General features: G+C 48.5%; 1 protein-coding gene across 6 annotated transcripts in view; it reads left to right on the forward strand.

The window, feature by feature from the left end:
* LOC147117761 (uncharacterized) overlaps positions 1 to 22,124 on the forward strand; it is a 292,045-nt gene that overhangs the window by 127,875 nt on the left and 142,046 nt on the right. For all 6 annotated transcript variants that reach the window (XM_085989014.1, XM_085989013.1, XM_085989012.1 and 3 more), the window contains exon 11: positions 19,840 to 19,961. In XM_085989014.1, the coding sequence (XP_085845140.1) occupies positions 19,840 to 19,961 (122 nt within the window). The remainder of the gene's footprint in view (positions 1 to 19,839; positions 19,962 to 22,124) is intronic.

Below are 22,124 nucleotides of genomic sequence, written 5' to 3' on the forward strand. Positions count from 1 at the left end.
CCCTCCAGGATCTACTGCGGAGGGAGCAGAGGCAGCGAGAAAGATTGCAAGATGTGGCAAGAGGGAGGAGGAAGGCCAGCAGAGCTCGTCGAGGGTATTCCGAGAGCACTTTTCCAACCTCCAACTAAGCGAGGAGTAGTGCATTAGAAGGCTCCATTTCATCAAGGCTATGGTCACCGAACTGTGCCACCTCCTGCAGCCAGATCTCGAGCTTCAGATCAGGTCGACCACGGCTCTCTCAGTGGCAGTCAAAGTCACCATCGCCCTCAATTTCTTCGCCAGCGGTTCCTTCCAGTCTGAGGTGCCAACCTGGGAAAGCTGCAACACAGGACTACATGCATGCTAAAAAAATGGAAGCAGCATGCTATAGACAGGGCTAAGCGATCCCACAATCAACAGATCAGATCAAAGCTCTGCAGTCCTGCCACATCCAGTCGTGAATGGTGGTGGACTATTAAACAACTAACGGGAGGAGGAGGCTCCAAGAATATCCCCATCCTCAATGATGGTGGAGCCTAGCAAGTGAGTGCAAATGACAAGGCTGAAGTGTTTGCAACTATCTTCAGCCAGAAGTGCCGAGTGGATGATCCATATCAGCCTTTTTCTGAGGTCCCCACCATCACAGAAGCCAGCCTTTAACCAATTCGATTCACTCCACATGATATCAAGAAATGGCTCAGCGCACTGGATACAGCAAAGGCTATGGGCCCTGAGAACATCCCGGCTATTGTGCTGAAGACTTGTGCTCCAGAACTAGCCGCGCCTCTAGCCAAGCTGTTCCAGTACAGCTACAACACTGGCATCTATCCAACAATGTGGAAAACTGCCCAGGTATGTCCTGTCCACAAAAAGCAGGACAAATCCAATCCGCCCAATTACTGCCCCATCAGTCTACTCTCAGTCATCAGCAAAGTGATGGAAGGTGTCATCGACAGGGAGGGACCACTCCTGCCTGGCGATTGTTGCGCGGTGCCCGTTCATCCATTGTTGCAGTGTCTGCATGGTCTCGCCGATGTACCATGCTCCGGGGCATCCTTTCCTGCGACGTATGAGGTAGACAACGTTGGCCGAGTCACATGAGTATGTACCATGTACCTGGTGGGTGATGTCCTCACGTGTGATGATGGTATCTGTGTTGATGATCTGGCATGTCTTGCAGAGGTTGCCGTGGCAGGGTTGTGTGGTGTTGTGGTCGCTGTTCTCCTGAAAGCTGGGTAATTTGCTGCGAACGATGGTCTGTTTGAGGTTAGGCGGCTGTTTGAAGGCGAGTAGTGGAGGCGTGGGGATGGCCTTAGCGAGGTGTTCGTCGTCATCGATGACATGTTGAAGGCTGCGAAGAACATGGCGTAGTTTCTCCGCTCCGGGGAAGTACTGGACGACGAAGGGTACTCTGTTGGTTGTGTCCCGTGTTTGTCTTCTGAGGAGGTCTATGCAATTTTTTGCTGTGGCCCGTCGGAACCGTCGATCGACGAGTTGAGCGTTATATCCCGTTCTTACGAGGGCGCCTTTCAGCGTCTCTAGGTGTCCATTGCGTTCCTCCTCGTCTGTGTATTCGCAGGGCTTGTCCATAGGGGATGGCTTCTTTAACGTGGTTAGGGTGGAAGCTGGAGAAGTGGAGCATCCTGAGGTTGTCCGTGGGCTTGCGGTAGAGTGAAGTGCTGAGGTGTCCGCCTTTGATGGAGATTCGTGTGTCCAAGAATGAAACCGATTCTGAGGAGTCGTCCATGGTGAGTTTGATGGTGGGATGGAACTTATTGATGTTATCATGTAGTCTTTTCAGTGGTTCTTCGCCGTGGGTCCATAGGAAGAAAATGTCGTCGATGTATCTGGTGTATAGCGTTGGTTGGAGGTCCTGTGCAGCGAAGAAGTCTTGCTCGAACTTGTGCATGAAGATGTTGGCGTATTGGGGTGCGAATTTGGTCCCCATGGCTGTTCCGTGTGTTTGGGTAAAGAACTGGTTGTCGAAGGTGAAGACATTGTGGTCAAGGATGAAGCAGATGAGTTGTAGGATGGCGTCTGGCGATTGGCTGTTGTTGGTGTTGAGTACTGAGGCTGTCGCAGCGATGCCGTCATCGTGGGGGATTCTGGTGTAGAGTGCCGAGACGTCCATCGTGGCGAGGAGTGTTCCTGGTTCAACTGGTCCGTGGGTGCTGAGTTTCTGTAAGAAGTCTATAGTGTCGCGACAGAAGCTGGGGGTTCCCTGTACGATGGGTTTCAGGATGCCCTCGACGTATCCAGAGAGGTTCTCACACAGGGTTCCGTTGCCTGATACGATAGGACGTCCGGGTGTGTTGGCTTTGTGTATCTTTGGGAGGCAGTAGAAGTCTCCCACGCGGGGAGTACGTGGGATGAGAGCGCGTAGGATGCTTTGAAGGTCTGGATCGAAGGATGCCCCGGAGCATGGTACATCAGCGAGACCATGCAGACACTGCGACAAAGGATGAACGGACACCGCACAACAATCGCCAGGCAGGAGTGTTCCCTCCCAGTCGGGCAACACTTCAGCAGTCAAGGACATTCAGCCTCCGATCTTCGGGTAAGCATTCTCCAAGGCGGCCTTCGAGACACACGACAACGCAAAATCGTAGAGCAGAAACTGATAGCCAAGTTCCGCACTCATGAGGACGGCCTCAACCGGGATCTTGGGTTCATGTCACGCTACATGTAACCCCACCTGACGTAGGGTCACCCAGACTCGAGTCGTCGTTGGCTTGTTCTCTCTACACAGATGCAGCTGGACCTGCTGTGATTTCCAGCAAAAAAAATGTTTTTTTGTCTGTTTTTTGTTTTTCATACAGACCCCAGCATCTGCAACATTTCACCCCTTGTGACCCCACCTCATTGTTCTTTGATGTAATGTTTTCCTGACTGACCTGTTTGGACACCATTCACACCTTTGATTGCTGTGATTATCTCTCTGCCGAGGTGTGATAAATGGCAGTTAGAAAGATTACCTGTAATCATCTGGCATTATTCTCTGACTATATAAGCTGTGTCTTTATGCATCTCTCCACTTCACCTGACAAAGGAGCAGCGCTCCGAAAGCTTCTGATTTCAAATAAAACTGTTGGACTATAACTTGGTGTTGTGTGACTTCTTACATTTGCCCACCCCAGTCCAACACCGGCATCTCCACACCATGCCTAGGGTACTTAAGGAAGTGGCCCTAGAAATAGTAGATGCATTGCTGGTCATCTTCCAAAATTCGATAGACTGTGGAACAGTACCCATGGATTGGCGGGTAGCTAATGTTACCCCGCTGTTCAAAAAGGGTGGTAGAGAGAAAACGGGGAATTACAGACCGGTAAGCCTGACATCGGTAGTGGGGAAAATGCTAGAGTCCATTATAAAGGATGTAATAGCAGAGCATTTGGAAAAAAGTGACCGGATCGGACAAAGTCAATATGGATTTACAAAAGGTAAATCGTGCTTGACTAATCTACTGAAATTTTTTGAGGATGCAACTAGTAAAATAGATAAGGGAGAACCAGTGGAGGTTGTGTATTTGGATTTTCAAAAGGCTTTCGATAAGGTCCCGCATAAGAGATTAGCATGTAAAATTAAGGCACATGGGATTGGGGGCAAGGTATTGACTTGGATAGAGAACTGGTTGGCAGACAGAAAGCAAGGAGTTGGAATAAACGGCTCTTTTTCCGAGTGGCAGGCAGTGACTAGTGGGGTACCGCAGGGATTGGCCCTTGGACCCCAGCTATTCACACTATATATTAATGATCTGGACGAGGGAACTAGATGTAATATCTCCAAGTTTGCAGACGACACAAAGCTGGGTGGGTGTGTGCTGTGAGGAGGATGCCGGGAAACTCCAGTATGATTTGGACAGGTTGGGTGATTGGGCAGAAGCATGGCAGATGCAATATAACGTGGATAAATGCGAGGTTATCCACTTTGGTGTCAAAAACAGGAAGGCAGATTATTATCTGAATGGCAATAGATTGGGAGAAGGGGAAGTGCAATGAGACCTGGGCATCCTTGTGCACCAGTCGCTGAAAGTAAGCATGCAGGTGCAGCAGGCGGTTAAGAAGGCAAATGGTATGTTGGCCTTCGTAGCGAGAGGGTTTGAGTACAGGATGTCTTGCTGCAGTTGTACATGGCCTTGGTGAGACCACATCTTAAGTATTGTGTGCAGTTTTGGTCACCTTATCTGAGGAAGGATGTTCTTGCCATGGAAGGAGTGCAGCGAAGATTCACCAGGCTGATACCTGGGATGGCAGGAATGACGTATGAGGAGAGATTGGGTTGATTGGGCTTGTACTCGCTGGAGTTTAGAAGGAGAGGGGACCTCATCGAAACTTATAAAATTCTAACAGGACTAGACAGACTAGATGCTGGAAGGATGTTCCCGATGGTCGGGGAGCCCAGAACCAGGGGTCACAGTCTAAGGATAAGGGGTAAGCCATTTAGGACAGAGATGAGGAGGAATTTCTTCACCCAGAGAGTGGTGAACCTGTGGAATTCTCTGCCAAAGAAGGCAGTGGAGGCCAATTCATTAAATATATTCAAGAAGGAGTTGGATATATTTCTTAAGGCTAAAGGGATCAAGAGATATGGAGAGAAGGCAGGAACAGGGTACTGAATTTGGATGATCAGCCATGATCTTATTGAATGGTGGAGCAGGCTCGAGGGGCCGAATGGCCTACTCCTGCTCCTATCTTCTATGTTTTCTATGTTTCTATGTTTTGCGCCACAGAAGTGCCAGGCAATGACTATCTGCAACAAGCAAGAGTCTAAATACCGATCCTTGACATTCAATGGCATTACCATCGCTGAGTCCCCCACCATCAACATCCTGGGGGTCACCATTGACCAGAAACTTAACTGGACCAGCCACATAAAGACTGTGGTAACAAGAGCAGGTCAAAGGCTAGGTATTCTGCGGATAGTGTCTCACCTCCTGACTCCCCAAAGCCTTTCTACCATCTACAAGGCACAAGTAAGGGGTGTGATGGAACACTCTCCACTTGCCTGGATGAGTGCAGCTCCAACAACACTCAAGAAGCTCGACACCATCCAGGACAAAGCAGCCCACTTGATTGGCACCCCATCTGCCACCTTAAACATTCACTCCCTCCACACCGGCGTACCGTGGCTGCAATGTGTACCATCTACAAGATGCATTGCAGCAATTCGCCAAGGCTTCTTCGGCAGCACCTCCCAAACCCGCGACTTCTTCCACCTAGAAGGCAGCAGACGCATGGGAACACCACCACCTCCAAGTTCCCCTCCAAGTCACACACCATCCTGACTTAGAAGTATATCGCCGATTCTTCATCGTCGCCGGGTCAAAATCCTGGAACTCCCTCCCTAACAGCACTGTGAAATACCTTCGCCACACGGACTGCAGCGGTTCAAGAAAGCGGCTCACCACCACCTTCTCAAGGGCAATTAGGGATGGGCAATAAATGCTGGCCTTGCCAGCGACGCCCACATCCCATAAACGAATAAAATAAAATATAGCGAACATCTCGCAATTCGACATCCATCACTGCATTTGGGAAGTCACAGAGGCTCTCTACAGTAGGAGAAGGGCCTACATTTCCTTCCCTATCACCAGAGAGAAGCAGGACGAATGTGCATGTGGCTTTGCCAGGATAACGGGCTTCCCCATGGTGCAGGGCGCCATTGACTGCACCCACGTGGCTTTGCGGGCACCGCATAACAATCTGAGGTCTTCCATAACAGCAAAGGCTACCACTCACAGACAGCGAATCCTCAATGTGAATGCCCGCCATCCTGGCAGCAGCCACGATGCCTTAATCCTGCGCCAGACCAATGTGCCAGCACTCTTCCAGCCACCACATCAAGCTTGTGGCTGGCTGGTCGGAGACAAGGGCTATCTGCTCTCCACCTGGCTCATGACTCCCCTCCACTACCCCGACACTCCTGCTCAGCACTCATATGAGAGCCATGCTGCCACCAGGAACATCATCAAGCAGACCATAGGGGTGCTCAAGCAACGGTTCCGATGCCTTGACAGCTCGGGAGGAGCCCTCCCGTACTCAGCTGAGCGGGTGTCCCATTTCATCGTGGTGTGCTGCATGCTCCACAACTTGGCCATCATGAGGACTCAGCCCTTGCCACTAGGGATTGTCAGACCACCTCAGGAGGAGGGAGAGGAAGAGGAGGATGAATAGGAAGACTAGGAGGAGGAGGAACAGGAGCGAGGGAGGAGGCAGCCACTCAATCCTCTTTCTGCAAAGGGCGGTCCGCGACCGCCTCATCAGACTGAGGTTCCAATAAATTAAACCCGAGATCCCTGTTGCTCACCACACCCCCATCATTCCATCCCTGTTGCAGGCCATATGACAGCGCAAAGCTGAAATGAGAGACACCACAAAATCATCCAAAGCCAATTAATAAATTTATCAATAATCAGCGAACACATATTTACAAAAACAATATTAGCTATTCACCCTTCTGCAATATCTTAGTGCCTCTCATTACTGTGCCTTTGCCTACTCTAGTGTTCCTACGAAGTGTTGGTCCACAGTGGCTACAGCACGGCGGGTGAAAGGCTGCTGAATGTGCAGAAGACTTCAGATGACCTTGCAGGACGCCCTCGACCAGCTCTGGGCCCGGAAGGCCCGGCTGTAGACTGCACCACCTCAGCATAGTCGGCAGCAGTCTGGGCTGGCTGGATGACAGGCAGCGACAAGGGCAATGGCGGGATGCCAGTGGTGGGAGCAGGAATGTTGTCATCCTTAGAGAGGACAGCAGCTTCCTGCTCCACTGATCCACTGCCACTCCCCCGGGGCAGCACCTCAGCATCACTACCAATCTGCTGGAGCACAGATTGCTGGCCTGCTGAGACACCGTGAAAGCCCCGGTGGATGGTGGTTGACCCAGCCACGATAGCAGCGGTCAGAACTTGCGTAGCATCAAGCTGATACTGCATGACAGCAGCCTGAGAATCGATGGCACCAAGCATAGACTGTATTACTGCACTAAGATGTTGCATGGCTTCCACCTGTGTTGCAATGGAAGCTGCGACGTCGCCCATCACACGTGGCATCAGTTCTGGGTCGCCATGGTCTCTGGGAGTCGACCATCCTTTGCAGACTGGAAATGATGGGCTCCATGGTGTGCGCAGAGCTCTGTGCAATGTTGGAGGTGGACTCCTCCATGCTCCTTATCATTGCCGAGAGGCTCTCAGGCACCCTTGCCATTGCACCCATCATCTCTGTGTGCATGCCCATCACCCTTCTTCTAAAGGCCTCCCCATCGAGATCCTCATCTGAGTCCTGTGCAGCAGAACTTGCATGCGAACTCACTCTCTGAGGAGCTGACTCCCAAGCTACCCTTTCCCCTTTGCCTTGCTGCAGCACGCTCATCCCCGGTGCATCACCCTGTACAGATCCCGCTACGATACTAGCCTCTAAAGAACGCATAGTTCCAGTATCTGAGCTGGTGCCTGCGGGTGAGACATGCAGTGACGTGGTGTGTTCTTCCTCTTATTCCGCCTCGCTCTCTATGGTACTCTCGGGTAAGGCTGCTCAGCTGCTTGCTGATTATCTGAAAGCATAAAGGCACAAGAGTTGGGTTGAGGTTGCGGGGGGGGTGGCCACAGGAAGGGAGAAAGGCATGCGTACAGCATGATTAGCTGGAAAGTGGGAAAGGCTTGTAGGGTGAGGGGGAAGTGGGATGTGAGAAGAAGGAGTAGGGATGAACATACTGTTGTTGTCCCCAAGGGGGTCAAGGTCGCCGGTGGCCACGGCGCCCACCACCTGGCAGCCAATGATTTGCAGCACTCTTTCCTCCAGCTCAGAAAGTGGTTGGGTGTCAAGTTGTCCCCCGCCTGTGAGCTCCTGCTCCCCCCTGTTGTGAGCGACCTTGGGCTGCAAGAGAAAGAAAAGTGTGGAGAAATGTGTTTGGGAGATGTGCCTGCTATAGTTGAATAGCTGTCCTTGTGTGCAAGGTGTAAGATGTGGGTGTGAGTGTTGGTAGGTGGAGATTGTTGGTGGGTGAGTGCTGGGGTTGTGGTGCTTTGGGCATTGTGTGCAGACTGAGGTTCAGATGGTGGTATGCAGCATTTGTTGAAGCATTGACTCACCCTGACCACTCGAATGAGGTCATTAAATTTCTTGCTGCATTGTGTGGGTGTCCTGGGGACCACAGTGCTGCCTGAGACCTGCTGGGCTACCTCCCTCCACATGATGCGAAAGACTTGCAACAAGGGCCTCCTGCCACTTGCTGGGTACAGCACCGTCCTCCGTCTTTACACAGCGAAGACCAACGCCTCCATTGCTTGGTGGCAGAATCTGCGAGCTCTCTCCCTGGGCCATTGATCTGCCATGATGACACCTCCTTCAGTCGTCCGGTTCATTAAGTGACAGCTGGAAAAAGCACATAAATACACACACGTTATAACTGCTTCCTTGCCTAAGGAAAAGGCTCTTGCTGATACCATTTATGTGCAGAAAGTTTGCTTTCAGGAGTTTGCAGGTGATTTCTGCAACCTTGTAAGCCACTTTCACTCGCCGGAGGTGATGCCCCCAACAGAGGATGAGCTTCCTGGACATGACTATGCTTCAGGAGGCTCAGACTATCGAGCCAGGTCGTAGCAGACATTTCTAGCTTGCTAGAAGAAGTACCTGTTGCCGAGAGGACCTGATGGGACACGCCTTACCAGTCAAAGTCACCACCGCACTCAACTTCTTCACCTCAGACTCCTTCCAGGGCTCTGCAGCAGACATTTGCAGGATCTTGCAGTCGGCCGCACACAAATGCATCACCCAGGTGACTGATGCCATGTTTCACAAGTCAGGCAATTATGTGCACTTTGCCACTGATGAAGCCGGTGTGACTGAGTGGGTGCTCAGCTTTGCGGCTCTGTCTAGCTTCCCACAGATGCAGGGCATCATCGACTGCATACATGTGGCCATCAAGGCACCTCCAGATCACCCACGAGTGTTCGTAAACCGGAAGGGCTTCCATTCCCTCAATGTGCAGCTTGTCTGCAACCACAAAAAGATCATCATGCATGTGTGTGCCAGATTTCCAGGGAGCTGTCATGACTGTTTCGTTCTGTGCCAGTCCACCCTTCCTCAGCTCTTTGTACCTCTGAGCAGACTTACCGGCTGGCTGCATGGAGACAAGGGTTATCCACTGAAGACGTGGCTGATGACATCCTTAAGGAGGCCAAGCAATGAGGCCAAGGAGTACTATAATGAAAGCCACATGATGACCAGATGTGTTATAGATCAAGCAATCGGCATGCTGAAGATGCGTTTCAGATGCCTTGACAGATCTGGAGGAGCCCTTCGGTACACACCAGCCAGGGTTTCCAGAACGATTATCATATGCTGCGCGCTGCACAACATAACACAGTAGTGAGGATTGGAGCTGTAGGAGGAGCAAGGCGCAGAGCGCACAGCCTCTTCAGAGGTCGGAGGAGGAGGAGTAGGTGGAACATGAGGAGAGGACGAATATGAGATGGACAGGGCACCAGCAGCGGCATGCATTGCTACCTGGGCGGCCTCGGATGGCCTCATCAAGTCACGATTTAGTTAAGTTGCACAGTGCACCCATCTGGCTCCCAGATGCTGTACCAACTTCCCACCCGCCCGCCCGCCCACCCCCACCACCAACACCACAAAGCAGTCCTAAAATGACCAAGCCATTCCTGTCACTCACACACCCATTGCTCGAGGTTAAATAATTTCTCACCATTCACTCCAAGTGACGACCACTTTCCAGGTAGCAGGCAAAAATGGACAAGACAGGAATGTGGTGCAAATAAATACATTTACATGTGTCATAAATAGAACTGAAGCTTAACACTAATATTTTGGCAAACACCTATGTGCATACCCTTGTACATCTACGATTGTGTTACTTTTCTTTTCTGAGTCTACAAGATGCACCCGCTGTGGCTTCTGCAGAGGTAGAGGCAGGCTGCTCACTTCCCTGCTGTGACTGCTTAGACACTTCTGGCGGATGTCCTCTGGGTTTTGGAGCTTGTGAGGGCCCTGCTAAAGACTGCTCCACCTGCAACTGTGCAGGGCAGACTCGGCCATCTGGATCCGAGGCAGCATGTGGGGCTCTGACTGAGGGGGAGGCAATGTGGGAGAACTTTGGGCAGAGCCCCCACTTCCATGTGCCCTCTCAACATCATCCCTCTCATGGGCCACCCACACTTCTCTGCTAGCAAGGAGCTGGAGAGCACTTTGCTGCACATCAGTGGGGCAATGAACGTCCAAGTCTACGTTGGTATCCCTTCTAGAGATGAGTTCAGTAAGAGTCTGCAAGCTGTTGTTCACATCAAGCATGTTCTCGTTTGGCACATTAGCTGCTCCATGCAAGTGGCTACCCTTTCCATGGAAGAGCACATTGTCGGCACCCCTGCAACATGGTGCTGCTCATGTTGGAGATGGACTCCTGCATTCTCTCTACAATTGTGCACATCGTGGCTGGAAAAGCTGCCAAAGTCTCATGCATTTATTGCTGCTCCTCCAAGATCACCCTCTTTGTCGACAGTCCCCGAGGTTCAGTATCTGCATCCAGCTGAGCAGAGCTTGGTGCATCCTGCGCCATCCAGCGAGGACTCTCCACTGCTGTCCCTGTCTCCACCATCTGCTCTTGCTCACTTGTGATGTGTGAGACACCAGATGACAACACTACTCTATGTCTCGCAGGACCCACCGACGTATGCGTATCTGAGCTGGTGCTGGGTGTGCATGGGTTGTATGACGGTGCACCCTCAGAGAATGGAGCTTCCTCTGAGGAGTCGTCTTCCTCCTCCGGCTGGACAGTGGCGGGGTGGAGTTGGAGCGGGGGGGTTGTGGTGGCACTTGATGGACCTGTGGGAGAGTAAAGAAATGAATTAGAGCTCTTATGATAAGACTGTAACATTACCATTATGCACATCTTGATATTTCACTGGCTGCTGACATCAGTCCCCACGAGTAACTGTGGCATGCCATGTGGCTGCATGATATTTAATTCTCTCACCAGGTTGCTGCATCTCCCACCACCAGCAGCTCTGCTACTCCGCTTAATTCCAGCGCCTCCTCCTCTGCTGGTGTCAATGTAGTGTAACTTGGAGTGCCACCTCCGGTCCTCAGTCTCTCCCTGTTCTGTGCTCTCTTCTGCAAGAAGGGAAAGGAGAGAACTTTGAGTGAGAGTGATGGAATGAGTGTAGGGGATGGATGGGCTACATCTGTAGAGGGTGACTATGAGGGCGTGGCATGACATTGCCAAATGACCTGCATCTGTGGCATTACGTTCTATGATTCTATGATTGCTGAGGGTGAGTGTCAGTGGTTTATAGTCAGATGGGGATGTCAGTAGGTGCATAGACAGTGAGTGATGGGTGTACTTGCAAGGTAGATTGGTGTGAGGAGTGACGTGCAGGAGTAGGCTTGGGAAGGCAGCGTGATGGGGTTGGGGTGACACACACATCAGGATGTAGTTGAATGTGGCATTGTACTCTCCTGACCTCATCAGGTCATTAAATCTCTTCCTGCATTGGGTCCAGGAGCATTGACAACACCCCTGCAGCTCACTTCTTGGACGATCTCCAACCATGCCCTCTTGGTTTCACTGGCTGGCCTCTTCCTTCCGTCACCAGGCCTTTCCTTCCTTGCTCTCACTCCCTGGAGCAGAATGTCCAGGGAGGAATCTGAATACCTGGGCGCAGCCTTCTGGCGCTGAGACTGCATCATTGTCTCTAAATGATCGCACCCTCACAGTCAAAGTCAAACTATTGGCTGTAACACCGACAGGCGCTGCTTACAAGCACCTCTGGACCACCTCCAACAACCTTCAACTCTCATCTGTCCACTGCCCCTTTAAATAGGTGAGCTGAAGTCAAGCCATCCGTGACGTCACTTAATTGGCTGAGAAACCCGCATGACTCAGTCAAGTGACCTAATTAAGTTAAACACGCAGTGGAGAGCATGCTGATGGACTGTTTGTGATGGCGACCTGCTACGCGGCCTCCCTGAACCCGAACCACTCAAATGTAAAAATTCAGTTCAGTCTGTTTCCAACTACTCCATCTCATCCCTTGATAACTGTTAACAGCTCTGTTAAATCACCTCTTACTCTCCTCTGTTCTAGGCGCTGCTCTTTCGCCAGCTGGTGGCGGGTCCTGTGGTGTCCTCCATTTTGGACCTCCATGTAGCACTGCCGATAAGTATTAGCAAAAAAAATGGCGGATTGGTGACGTCATATGTTGACAACGTCACTACGGCCAACTTTGACCCTAGCACTGAGTCCAGTGCTAGGTCATAACTACACCAGGGAAACCCAACATGCAAAGGGACTGACAGAAGTGCTATCAGCACCTCTTAAAGGGACACGCACATCTTTCAGGTAAGCTTGAATTTAAGCTTTTGAACTGGGTTTCTTTGATTTTATTGAAGTAGTGGCTTGCTGCAACAGATGTTAAAAGTTTTTTACGTGTGTAAGGCGTGCTGTTGGACGCTTGCAAGGCCTTGGATGGTAAAGGAAGGCCTCTGAGTAAACAGAAAATGCTGCAAATACTCAACAGGTCAGCTAACATCTGAAGAGAGAAACAGAGTTCACATCTCAGGTCGAGATGCTGCCTGACCTGCTGAGTATTTCCAGCATTTTATACCGTCATTTCAGATTTACAGCATCTGCTCGCAGAGGGAAGAGGATGACACAGAAGAGGAAGAAGCCGAAGAGGAGGAAGCCAAAGAGGAAGAAGCAGACGGAAGGATGCATCCCAGACAGCCCTTTGTGGCCGGGATATCTGGGATGGAATCATCCACCTGCAGTCCCAGTGACCACAACCCCAATTTCCCTTTCAACATTTGTCCCACACCTTACCTTCCTTCTGCTACTGACAATCACAGCGTCCTGTTGGCCATGATGCTGAAATAAAAGCCACCACAAAGCAGACTTTTCAATCCAACTTTATACATCTATCCATCCAATATGACATCAAGAAATCAACTCATCACCGTTATGCATTCTCTTAGTGATTGTCTTGTGTGTGCCTTTGTCTAACCTACTGATGTCACGCAGTGCTACCTCAGTGGCTACAGCATGGCTGGTGGAAGGCTGCTGACTTTCAGTGGGGGACACTGCAAATGGTCTTGCTGGTCAACCTTGAGGAGCTGGTGGCTGGGAGTGTCAAATCAATCTTGTTCTTCTTCACTCTCCTCTCCTTAGTCAACCACTGGCTGGGCAGGCTGCAGTTCTTGGGTGTGTGAAATGAGGAAGGCACAAGGGTGCAGTTGTGAGGGGAGGGCAGGAAAGCAAGCGGTGTATGCCAGAAGGAGGATAATGTGTGAGGATACCAGCATCTTGTATGCTTTCAGCTCTGCTGTTGGCCAAGGGCTCAGCCATGCTCCTGCCAAGACTGGCCTGCACCGTCTCATCTAAGCGGGTGAGGTGAGGCTAGGAATGGGAGATGTGCTTTGTGATTGGTAGATTGTTGGTAGGTGAGTGATGGGGTGGATGGAGGAGTCGTGCCTTGAGAAGTGTGTGAGGCTACTGATGCATTTGTTAGGAGATGGCTTTTGAAGATGCACTCACTGACCTTGACCATTGGTTGGAGGTCATGAAGCTTCTTTGGGCACTGGAGCCAGGTGGTGGGAGCGAAACTGGTGGCAGTGACGGCCTTGGTGATGTGGTCCCACATCGTTTTTTCTGGAGGGCCTCCTGGCTCCTGTGTGCAGAGAACCTCTCTTGCAGCATTGACCCCCTGTACAAAGCTGGAGTGCTGCATGCGAGACCTTCGATGCCACTTCCCTGGCTTGCTGAGCCATTTGTTAGTGCTGAAGCACTTTTCCCATTTTTTGAGGTTCGGAAGGGAATTCAGCTTTAAGTGCTGAAGAATCCCATTTGGGATTCTTTTTAATGGTAATTTTTTTATTGAAAGGCAGTAGGGCTGAAAGCTGCATTTTTTTTTACTACTTTGTAATTTTTATTAGTTCTGAATGCATAGCCCCTTTAATTGCCCACAATGCCTTGCGAACTCCACAGCCTCGCTCTCACAGGCTGTAAAAAGCTGCAACGACGCTCCTGGATGGGAACTTCGAGTCGGAGCCCTTCATTAACGCTACCAGGAGGGCGTTGCACAGTAAGTTAGCGCTACGCTACACATTGCCAACCCCCAACGCGAATTTTTCAATGGTAGTGCTGCGGCCATTTTCAGCGGCCGTTAACTCGAGTTGCCAGTGACGCTGGCAATTCTCTTGCCATACACAAATTTTTCCCTCATTTAATCTTCTGTTTCCCCCAAAATTTAATGGCCATGGATTAAAATCATGCTTGACCCATTTTGCTTATTTTCTGAGTCACTTGTGAATTCACAAGTACGAACAGTCAAAATATAGCCAATCATGCCACACCTGTCATGTTGGTTTAACACTTCTCAAACAGCTAAAGAGCTGTTTATCCAACAAAAGTGGTTATACTTTCTCGAATATAGCCCTGGAGTGATGGGAATGAGAAAAAAACTAAAGTGAAGAGTGCCAGGAGGAATGTTTAAAATGTATGACATGTTGATTGAAGTTCAATACAGCAGATCATAAAGTAGTTTTACACTTAACATTTCTGTAGTTTGAGTAACAGGGGACCAAAACCTATATGCTGGCCTTCTGTGTTTACATTATTAAATCCAGCTCACTTAACCAAGTAGCAGAATCATATTTTGGACAATGTAATTGGCCTACGATTCTGCCATTGGGTTAAAGGAATCAAATTTAATAATTAAATACTGAATGCTTGTACACGGATGTTGGTCTCTTGCAAACCAAAGTACAGAAATGTTGGCCGTGAAATTCGGTACCTTAGCGCAAGCTGATGAGGCCGGTTTCAGAGAAAAAATGGAGGCTTCCTCGCTTCCACCCACTGTGGTGGCTGCCATTTTGGGTAGGTCGGAGAGAAATGGTAATGAGGCACATCATGACGTCAATCAGGGTGCAACGCTGATCTGATGCACGACCTGCCATTTTCGACGTCGCCGCTCTATTAAATGCCCTCTCCAAATATAATTTGTAAATTAATCAATGCCAATCTACACAACGTCAACTAATCACTCTTGTGCATTCCCTTGGTGTCTGTCTTTCATGTCCCTTTGACTACTCTCGTGCTCCTACGCAGTGCTATCCCAATGGCTGCAGCATGGCTGGTGGAAGGCTGCTGACTTTCAGTGAGGGAGACTGCAGATGGCCTTGCAGGACAACCTCGAGGAGCTCTGGGCCTAGAAGGCCTGACTGTAGACTGCACCACCTCGACATGGGCGGCAGCAGTCTGGGCTGACTGGCTGACAGGCAGTGGTGGGAATAGGAATGCTGTCATTGAGAGACAGGACAGCAGGTTCTTGTTCCACGGAGCCACTGCCACTTCCTGGGACAGCGCCTCACCATTACTAGCCATCTGTTGGTGCACAGATTTCTGGACTGCTGCAAGACCCGGCAAGCTCCTTTTGTAAACACTGACATGATGGCATCAGTCTGAGCTTGCGTGGCAGTAAGCTGAGACTGCATGAGAGCAGTCTGAGCTTCCACTGCAGCACTGAGATGGTGGGTCGCTTCCGCCTGTGCTGCAATGGAAGCTGCGACATCGTCCATCACACCCAGCATCATAGTTCATTGCACAAGTTTCCTAATTGAGTTGCCCATCATTTCGATCCTGGAAATCATGGGCTCCAAGCTGCGCGCAAAGCCCATGCATTGTTTGAGCTGGACTCCTCCATGCTCCTTGACACTGACAAGAGACTCTCTGGAAGGCTTGCCATTGCAACAAGCATTTCTGTACATGCCCATCACCCTTCTTCAGAAAGCCACCCCATCAATGTTACCAATTGAGTCCTGTGCAGCAGAACTCATGCGCGAACTTGCCCTTGGGGAGCTGGCATGTGAGCTACCCTTTACCCCTGACTTGGCTGCAGCCCACTTGTGCCCGGTGACTCACCAAATGCTGATCTCCCCTCTATACTATCCTCTAAAGTCCATGCAGTGCCATTTTCTGAGCGGGTGCCTGGGAGTGTCAGATTGAATGACTGCCTCTTCTCCTTCACTCGCCTCCTCCACAACATCAGGGAGAGACTGTGCTTGTGGCAGTTCTTGGGTATCTGAAAAGAGAAAGGCACAAGGGTCGGCTTGTGGTGAGGGGAGGGGGGAAGCAAAATATACATGGTTACACCATCAGCAGTTTGAAAGTGAGAAGAGATTGTGGGATGAGGATGAAGTGGGATGTGAGAAGAAGGATTAGGTATGAGCATACCATCATCATCAATGCTTTCAACCTTGCCGCACACCACGGCCTCAGTGCCGGCCCCTCCAATGATCTCCAACATTGTGTCCTCCAGCTCTGTGAGGTTCTGAAGTCGGGCTTCCCCTCCGCCCATCTGCTGCTGCTCACGGCGGTTGTGTGCCACCTTTTCCTGCAAGAGAAAGGGAAGTGAGTCAGTGAGTGTGGTACAATGTGTTGTGTGATGTGCCTGCCATGGTTGAATAGCTGACAGTGTGTGCAAGGTGTGAGATGTGGGTGTGAATCTTGCAGCAGTGCTAAGTGTGTGATGGTGAGGTGAATCTATGATTGTGAGGTATGAGTGGTGATAGCTAGAAATTGTTGATAGGTGAGTGATGAGGGTATGGTGCATTGAGCAGTGTGTGAGGCTAGTGGCACAGATGGTGGGATATGGCATTAGACCACTTGTGTGAGGTCATCAAACTTCTTTCGACACTGGATCCAGGTCCTGGGGACAACACTCGTGGCACTGAAGGCTTGTGCTATTTTCTCCCACAGCTTTCTAGCGTGCTGCTTGGAAAGTCTCCTGCCCCACCCCTGCAGGTGGAGGACCAGACATCTTCTATTCACTGGCAGGACCAAGGCCTCCAGTGCTGCATCAGAGAACCTCCTTTCCCTTTCTCTTCCCTGTTGGGCCATAGCTTCAGAGTGACAGTGAGGTGCTTCTGCAACAAAACACCTCCCCTTTAAGTAGTGCAGAGAACCTAGGCTAAATTTTATTGGCCAGTAGACTGCACCCAATATTGCCCCCCCCCCCCCCCCCCGTTGTGCGCTAAGTCAACCAGCAGTGTATTTAACGCTGAGATCAGCGCTCCAATCATTATAATGAGCAGGCAGCACAAATTTTCTGTGCTGCCTGCACCACTTTGAACGGGAGTGGGCATATCGTGCTTTGCATTCCCCATACCCCTTTTTGAGCTTTATCCAATTTCATCCCCGTTAAATGTTAACGCACCTCATCACAGCTCACTAATCATCTCAAGTGAAATCAGAGTTCTTATTACCCTTTGTGAAATGTTGGCATTCTATCTTTCCCTGCATAGGCCTGCTGAGCTAAATATTGAATCAAGTGTAGATTAAATATTTATCTCAATTTTTAAACTAATAGGGTGAAAAATTCGGTTGCTTTGCGCCACCTGTTAGTGCCCTCTTAGGGCGCTAATGGGTCGCAAAGCAACTAGCGCCCGGGCGTGGCAATGTTTGCGCTGCTCGCGAAATTGACCAGACATTTTGCGGCGGCGCTAAACACTACCGGCACGCTCTCCTGCGCCCGCAGATCATGACGTCAGTCGAGCGTGCAACGCCCCGGTAGCGCCCTGGACTGGATATTGAGTGGCGCCCCCTGCCTTACCGCCTGCCGCTAGCAACGACAGATTGAGGGGAACGTTTTGCAGTCTGGAAGGGACTGGGGGAGCGCTATTTAAAGGCGACCGCTTCCTGACTTTTTTTTGTCGGCGACATTTTTGCACCACGCATTCTGAGAGAGAGAGACTTCTGAAGAGATTCAACGCTGTGTGAAGGAGTTTTGGGTAATGAGCTGCACTTTGCAGGTTCATTTTGATTTGTCCTTGCATCGATTTAGAAGAGACTATGGGGGCTGCGCTCTGAGCTCTTTCCCTGGGCCCCTCCATTGTTCTTTCCAGCAGAATTGATGTACAGGTCTCTCCAGGTTGAGATTAAAGGCTGCAATGACCAGGGTGTGGATGGAGAGCAAGATCGACCCTCCCCTTTAAGAACTGGCCGGCGCCAGTGTGTCTGTGTTCCAGTGCTGACTGACATCACATGAGCTTCGTTAGTGCTCTGAGTTAGCGCCTCACTCCTCGGCGTTAGCGCCTCAAGAGAGGTGTGTAGCGCCTGATTTAGCACTCCAATCATCTCCAGGGGCGATAGAAGCTAAGTTTACAGTCAGAGGCGATAATTAGCGCCAGGCGATAAACTTTGCGCCCGGCCAATAATTGCGCGCCAAATGGGGCGATACCGAATGTCTCCCCCATAATGTTTAAAAGAAAAAAAATCTGAAAGACTAACTTGTTCCTCTGCATAGCGAGAAAGATACTGGATGAAATGCTGAAATTTACATTACTGAATATAGTTTATTGAATTGCAGAATTGTTCTTATCTATTTTTAAGATGTGTTTAAATCAGGAAGACAACATTTTGTGTTTCTTTGTGTCAAGTGGAGCTGGTACTATGACAAGCTGGTGTTACAATGACTCATTCCGCTCACCAGCACACTTCTGTTCAGAATTAAAGTTCAATGGCCTGAATACGGATTTGGGCCCTTGTTGCTGCCCAGAGTTTTAGGTTTGGGTGCCATTGAACATTCTTGCAGGTTTTTAGAAGCCTATATTAGAGTCGGGTATCTAGAATCTGATCAGAAGGAACCAACTCTTGAAAAAGCTTTGATGGTGATAAGGTCTTTGTGGGGATTTGAATTTTTAAAAAGACAACATATACCTTTCATGCCTTGCCTAATATTGGTTAGTTAAGGTTTGCCTCAGCCTTTTTTTCCACAGAAATATTTATAATCAAATAGTGAATGTTCCACCAACATCTGAATTTAACTTGGTAATTGACGCACGTAACATCAAACACATTAGTGTGTTAAGATGCCTTAACCGGACCATTATTTCCACATCACTGTTGTCTGATGTGTGCATTGTAATTTAGCAATCCAGATAACTTTTTCTACATGGGACATGCTTGTCTCATAATCTAGAGCTAGTGAAAATTGCCCATGTTATTGTAACTTAGGTTTCTATTGGAAGACAAAGTTTGCCCAGTATGATTGTTTATCGATTTAGTATTATGGTATAGGTTTAGTGTATCTTCTGTCACACTAAGTCTAGAAGTTTAGACTTACTTTCTGAAGGCAGCATCATTAGAGCAGGTAGAGAGGGCTGTTCAATTAGGAGATATGAAAAAAGTGTCAAACATACCTACTTCCATATAGGCATCCTGGAGTACCATTGGAGATATCTGCATTTTTGAAGAGTAGTAGACAAATATTACAACTTCAGGATACTGTTTTTCTGCTCAGTTTAATTTGCCAAAGCTTTCGCTGGGTAGCTGTTTTTGATAGTTTTTATACTTATTTCAAGATGTATTTGACATACTTGTGTGAGCATTCTTGTAAAAGTGAACCAATTGGACAGTTCTCCAGATGATCAGATTTTCACCAAGCTGGATCTCTTAGTAAACCTAGATAATTCCCCACTGGAGTCTTCAGAGGAGCTAATTTCTAGACAGTGCAGAAAATGTTGATATAAAATACATTTTTGGACATCAAGACGTAGATGATAAACTTTAAATATGGCTTATCTATCGCAGGACTGTAGGACATGCCAGTTAGTCATTTTGTGGCCAGAAATATTAAATATCAAGCTGCTTTAAACTGCTTTTGGGTAATTCTAGCTTATGTATGCCAGAGTTAATTCTACTTGCGGTCCCCAAATGTAGTAATTAAAGAAAATTGTGCCTTTATTTTCATGATATTTCATGAGTGTTCTGCAGAATTGCTTTTAAAATATAGTTGTAAGTACTTTGAAGTTTCAATGCTCAATGTTCATGTACCTTTAAAAACTACTATAGGATTCATCATCAAAAGATGACCAAATGTTATCCGTTGGTGCCAATGGTACCCAAAAACTTGAAGACTCCCGAGTTTATATGGAAAACCTTTATCTACAATGAGAACAGGTCACATCGTTCAGGTACTTAGTTGAGAAATATCTTGCAGAATGAGTATTTTTACAATAAAATTATACAGTTAGGAAGAGAATTTTAAATTAAAATCTTTGTAATACAATTTGTGGGTTTCCTTTAAAAGCTGAACTTTATCGGTATTCTACCTGCATCTGTATTGTTAGTTATCTTGCGTTCATAAGAACATAAGAACATAAGAAATAGGAGCAGGAGTAGGCCAATCGGCCCCTCGAGCCTGCTCCACCATTCAATAAGATCATGGCTGATCTGATCCTAACCTCAAATCTTTTATCACTCTGCATCCACCCGAACCCATGTGATCTCCCGGGAGAGGCGAAAAACCAGATACCCAATGGCCAATTTGGGAGAAAAAAATCTGGGAAATTCCTCTCCGACCCATCTAGGCGATCGAAATTCTTCCAGGAGATCACTCTGTCCCTATATTTTCTACAGTACTTACCTTCTGTAAAGGCAATCTCCACCCCAGCCAGGAACAGGAATAAAACCATCTCCTGAAATCTAACACAGAATTAGAACACAGTAGTAGCAGAACCAGGCTGCATGGCCCCTGGGCCCACTCCACTACCCACAGGGCCATGACCATTCCGAACCTAGACTCATGTCCAATTTCCTGCCCGCTCCCCGTAACCCTTAATTCCCTTTACTTCTAGGAAACTATCTATTTCTGTTTTAAATTTATTTAATGATGTAGCTTCCACAGCTTTCTGGGGCAGCAAATTTCACAAACCTACCACCCTCTGAGTGAAGAAGTTTCTCCTCATCTCAGTTTTGAAAGATGAGGATTATGCCCCCTAGTTCTAGTTTCACCCATCATTGGGAACATCCTCACCGCATCCACCCGATCAAGCCCCTTCACAATCTTATATGTTTCAATAAGATCGCCTCTCATTCTTCTGAACTCCAATGAGTAGAGTCCCAATCTACTCAACCTCTCCTCATATGACCACCCCCTCATCCCCGGGATTAACCGAGTGAACCTTCTTTGTACTGACTCGAGAGCAAGTATGTCTTTTCTTAAGTATGGACACCAAAACTGTATGCAGTATTCCAGGTGCAGTCTCGCCAATACCTTGTACAACTGCAGCAATACCTCCCTTTTTTTATATTCCATCCCCCTAGCAATAAAAGCCAACATTCCATTGGCCTTCTTGATCACTTGCTGCACCTGCATACTAACTTTTTGAGTTTCGTGCACCAGGACCCCCAGATCCCTTTGTACTACAGTACTTTCCAGTTTCTTGCCATTAAGATAATAACTTGCTCTATGATTTTTCCTGCCAAAGTGCATAACCTCACACTTTCCAGTATTGTATTCCATCTGCCAAATCTCTGCCCACTTACTTAGCCTGTCTATGTCCCTTTGCAGGTTTTTTATGTCCTCCTCACTCACTACTTTCCATCCCATCTTTGTATCATCTGCAAACTTTGATATGTTACACTCGGTCCCCTCCTTCAAATCGTTAATATAGATTGTAAAGAGTTGGGGACCCAGCACTGACCCCTGCGGAACACCACTAGTTACTGGAAGTTCATTTACTTCAATCTATTTCCAGTGGTAGCTTTTGCTTATAAGTAGCTGAAATTGAGTATAACTGTCCATTGTGTTTTTTGGGGGAGTGTGTACTAAAAAGCTGTTGTCTAGGTCCTAGGTCTGCGAATATGCACCTATAGAAAGAATGACTTGAACATATATAGCGCCTTTCACGACCTCAGGACATCCCAAAGCACTTTACAGCTAATGAAGTACAATAACTACCTATAAGTACCTAAAACCAATACAAGCTAAACGCATTGCTTTCTCACCATAATTCACCAGGCGTGTAATATTACACTGTTTCTACCTGTATTTCCATGACTATTTTCCATGACTATTATGTGCACATATTTGGTTCTGAGATCATAAAGTCTACACTATAGAAGCCCTTTATTTCAGAAAGGATAATAGTCAATATTAGACCATCAGTTGGGCATTTTTACAAGACCCAGGGCATGACAGAAACTTAGACAGAAGGCATACAAGAACATGGCCTTGCATAAGAAGACTTGAGAATTAGGGCCTTGCGATCTTTCCCTCTGGAACAAATAGTTTACTGTTGGAAGTATCACAAACAGTTCTGTTTCAGTAAAATCCATTAGTTTAAAAAAAGTGT

Source organism: Somniosus microcephalus, chromosome 5 (genome assembly GCF_052327205.1).
Source record: "Somniosus microcephalus isolate GS21.2 chromosome 5, FLI_Smic_1.0, whole genome shotgun sequence".
Lineage (NCBI taxonomy): Eukaryota > Metazoa > Chordata > Chondrichthyes > Squaliformes > Somniosidae > Somniosus > Somniosus microcephalus.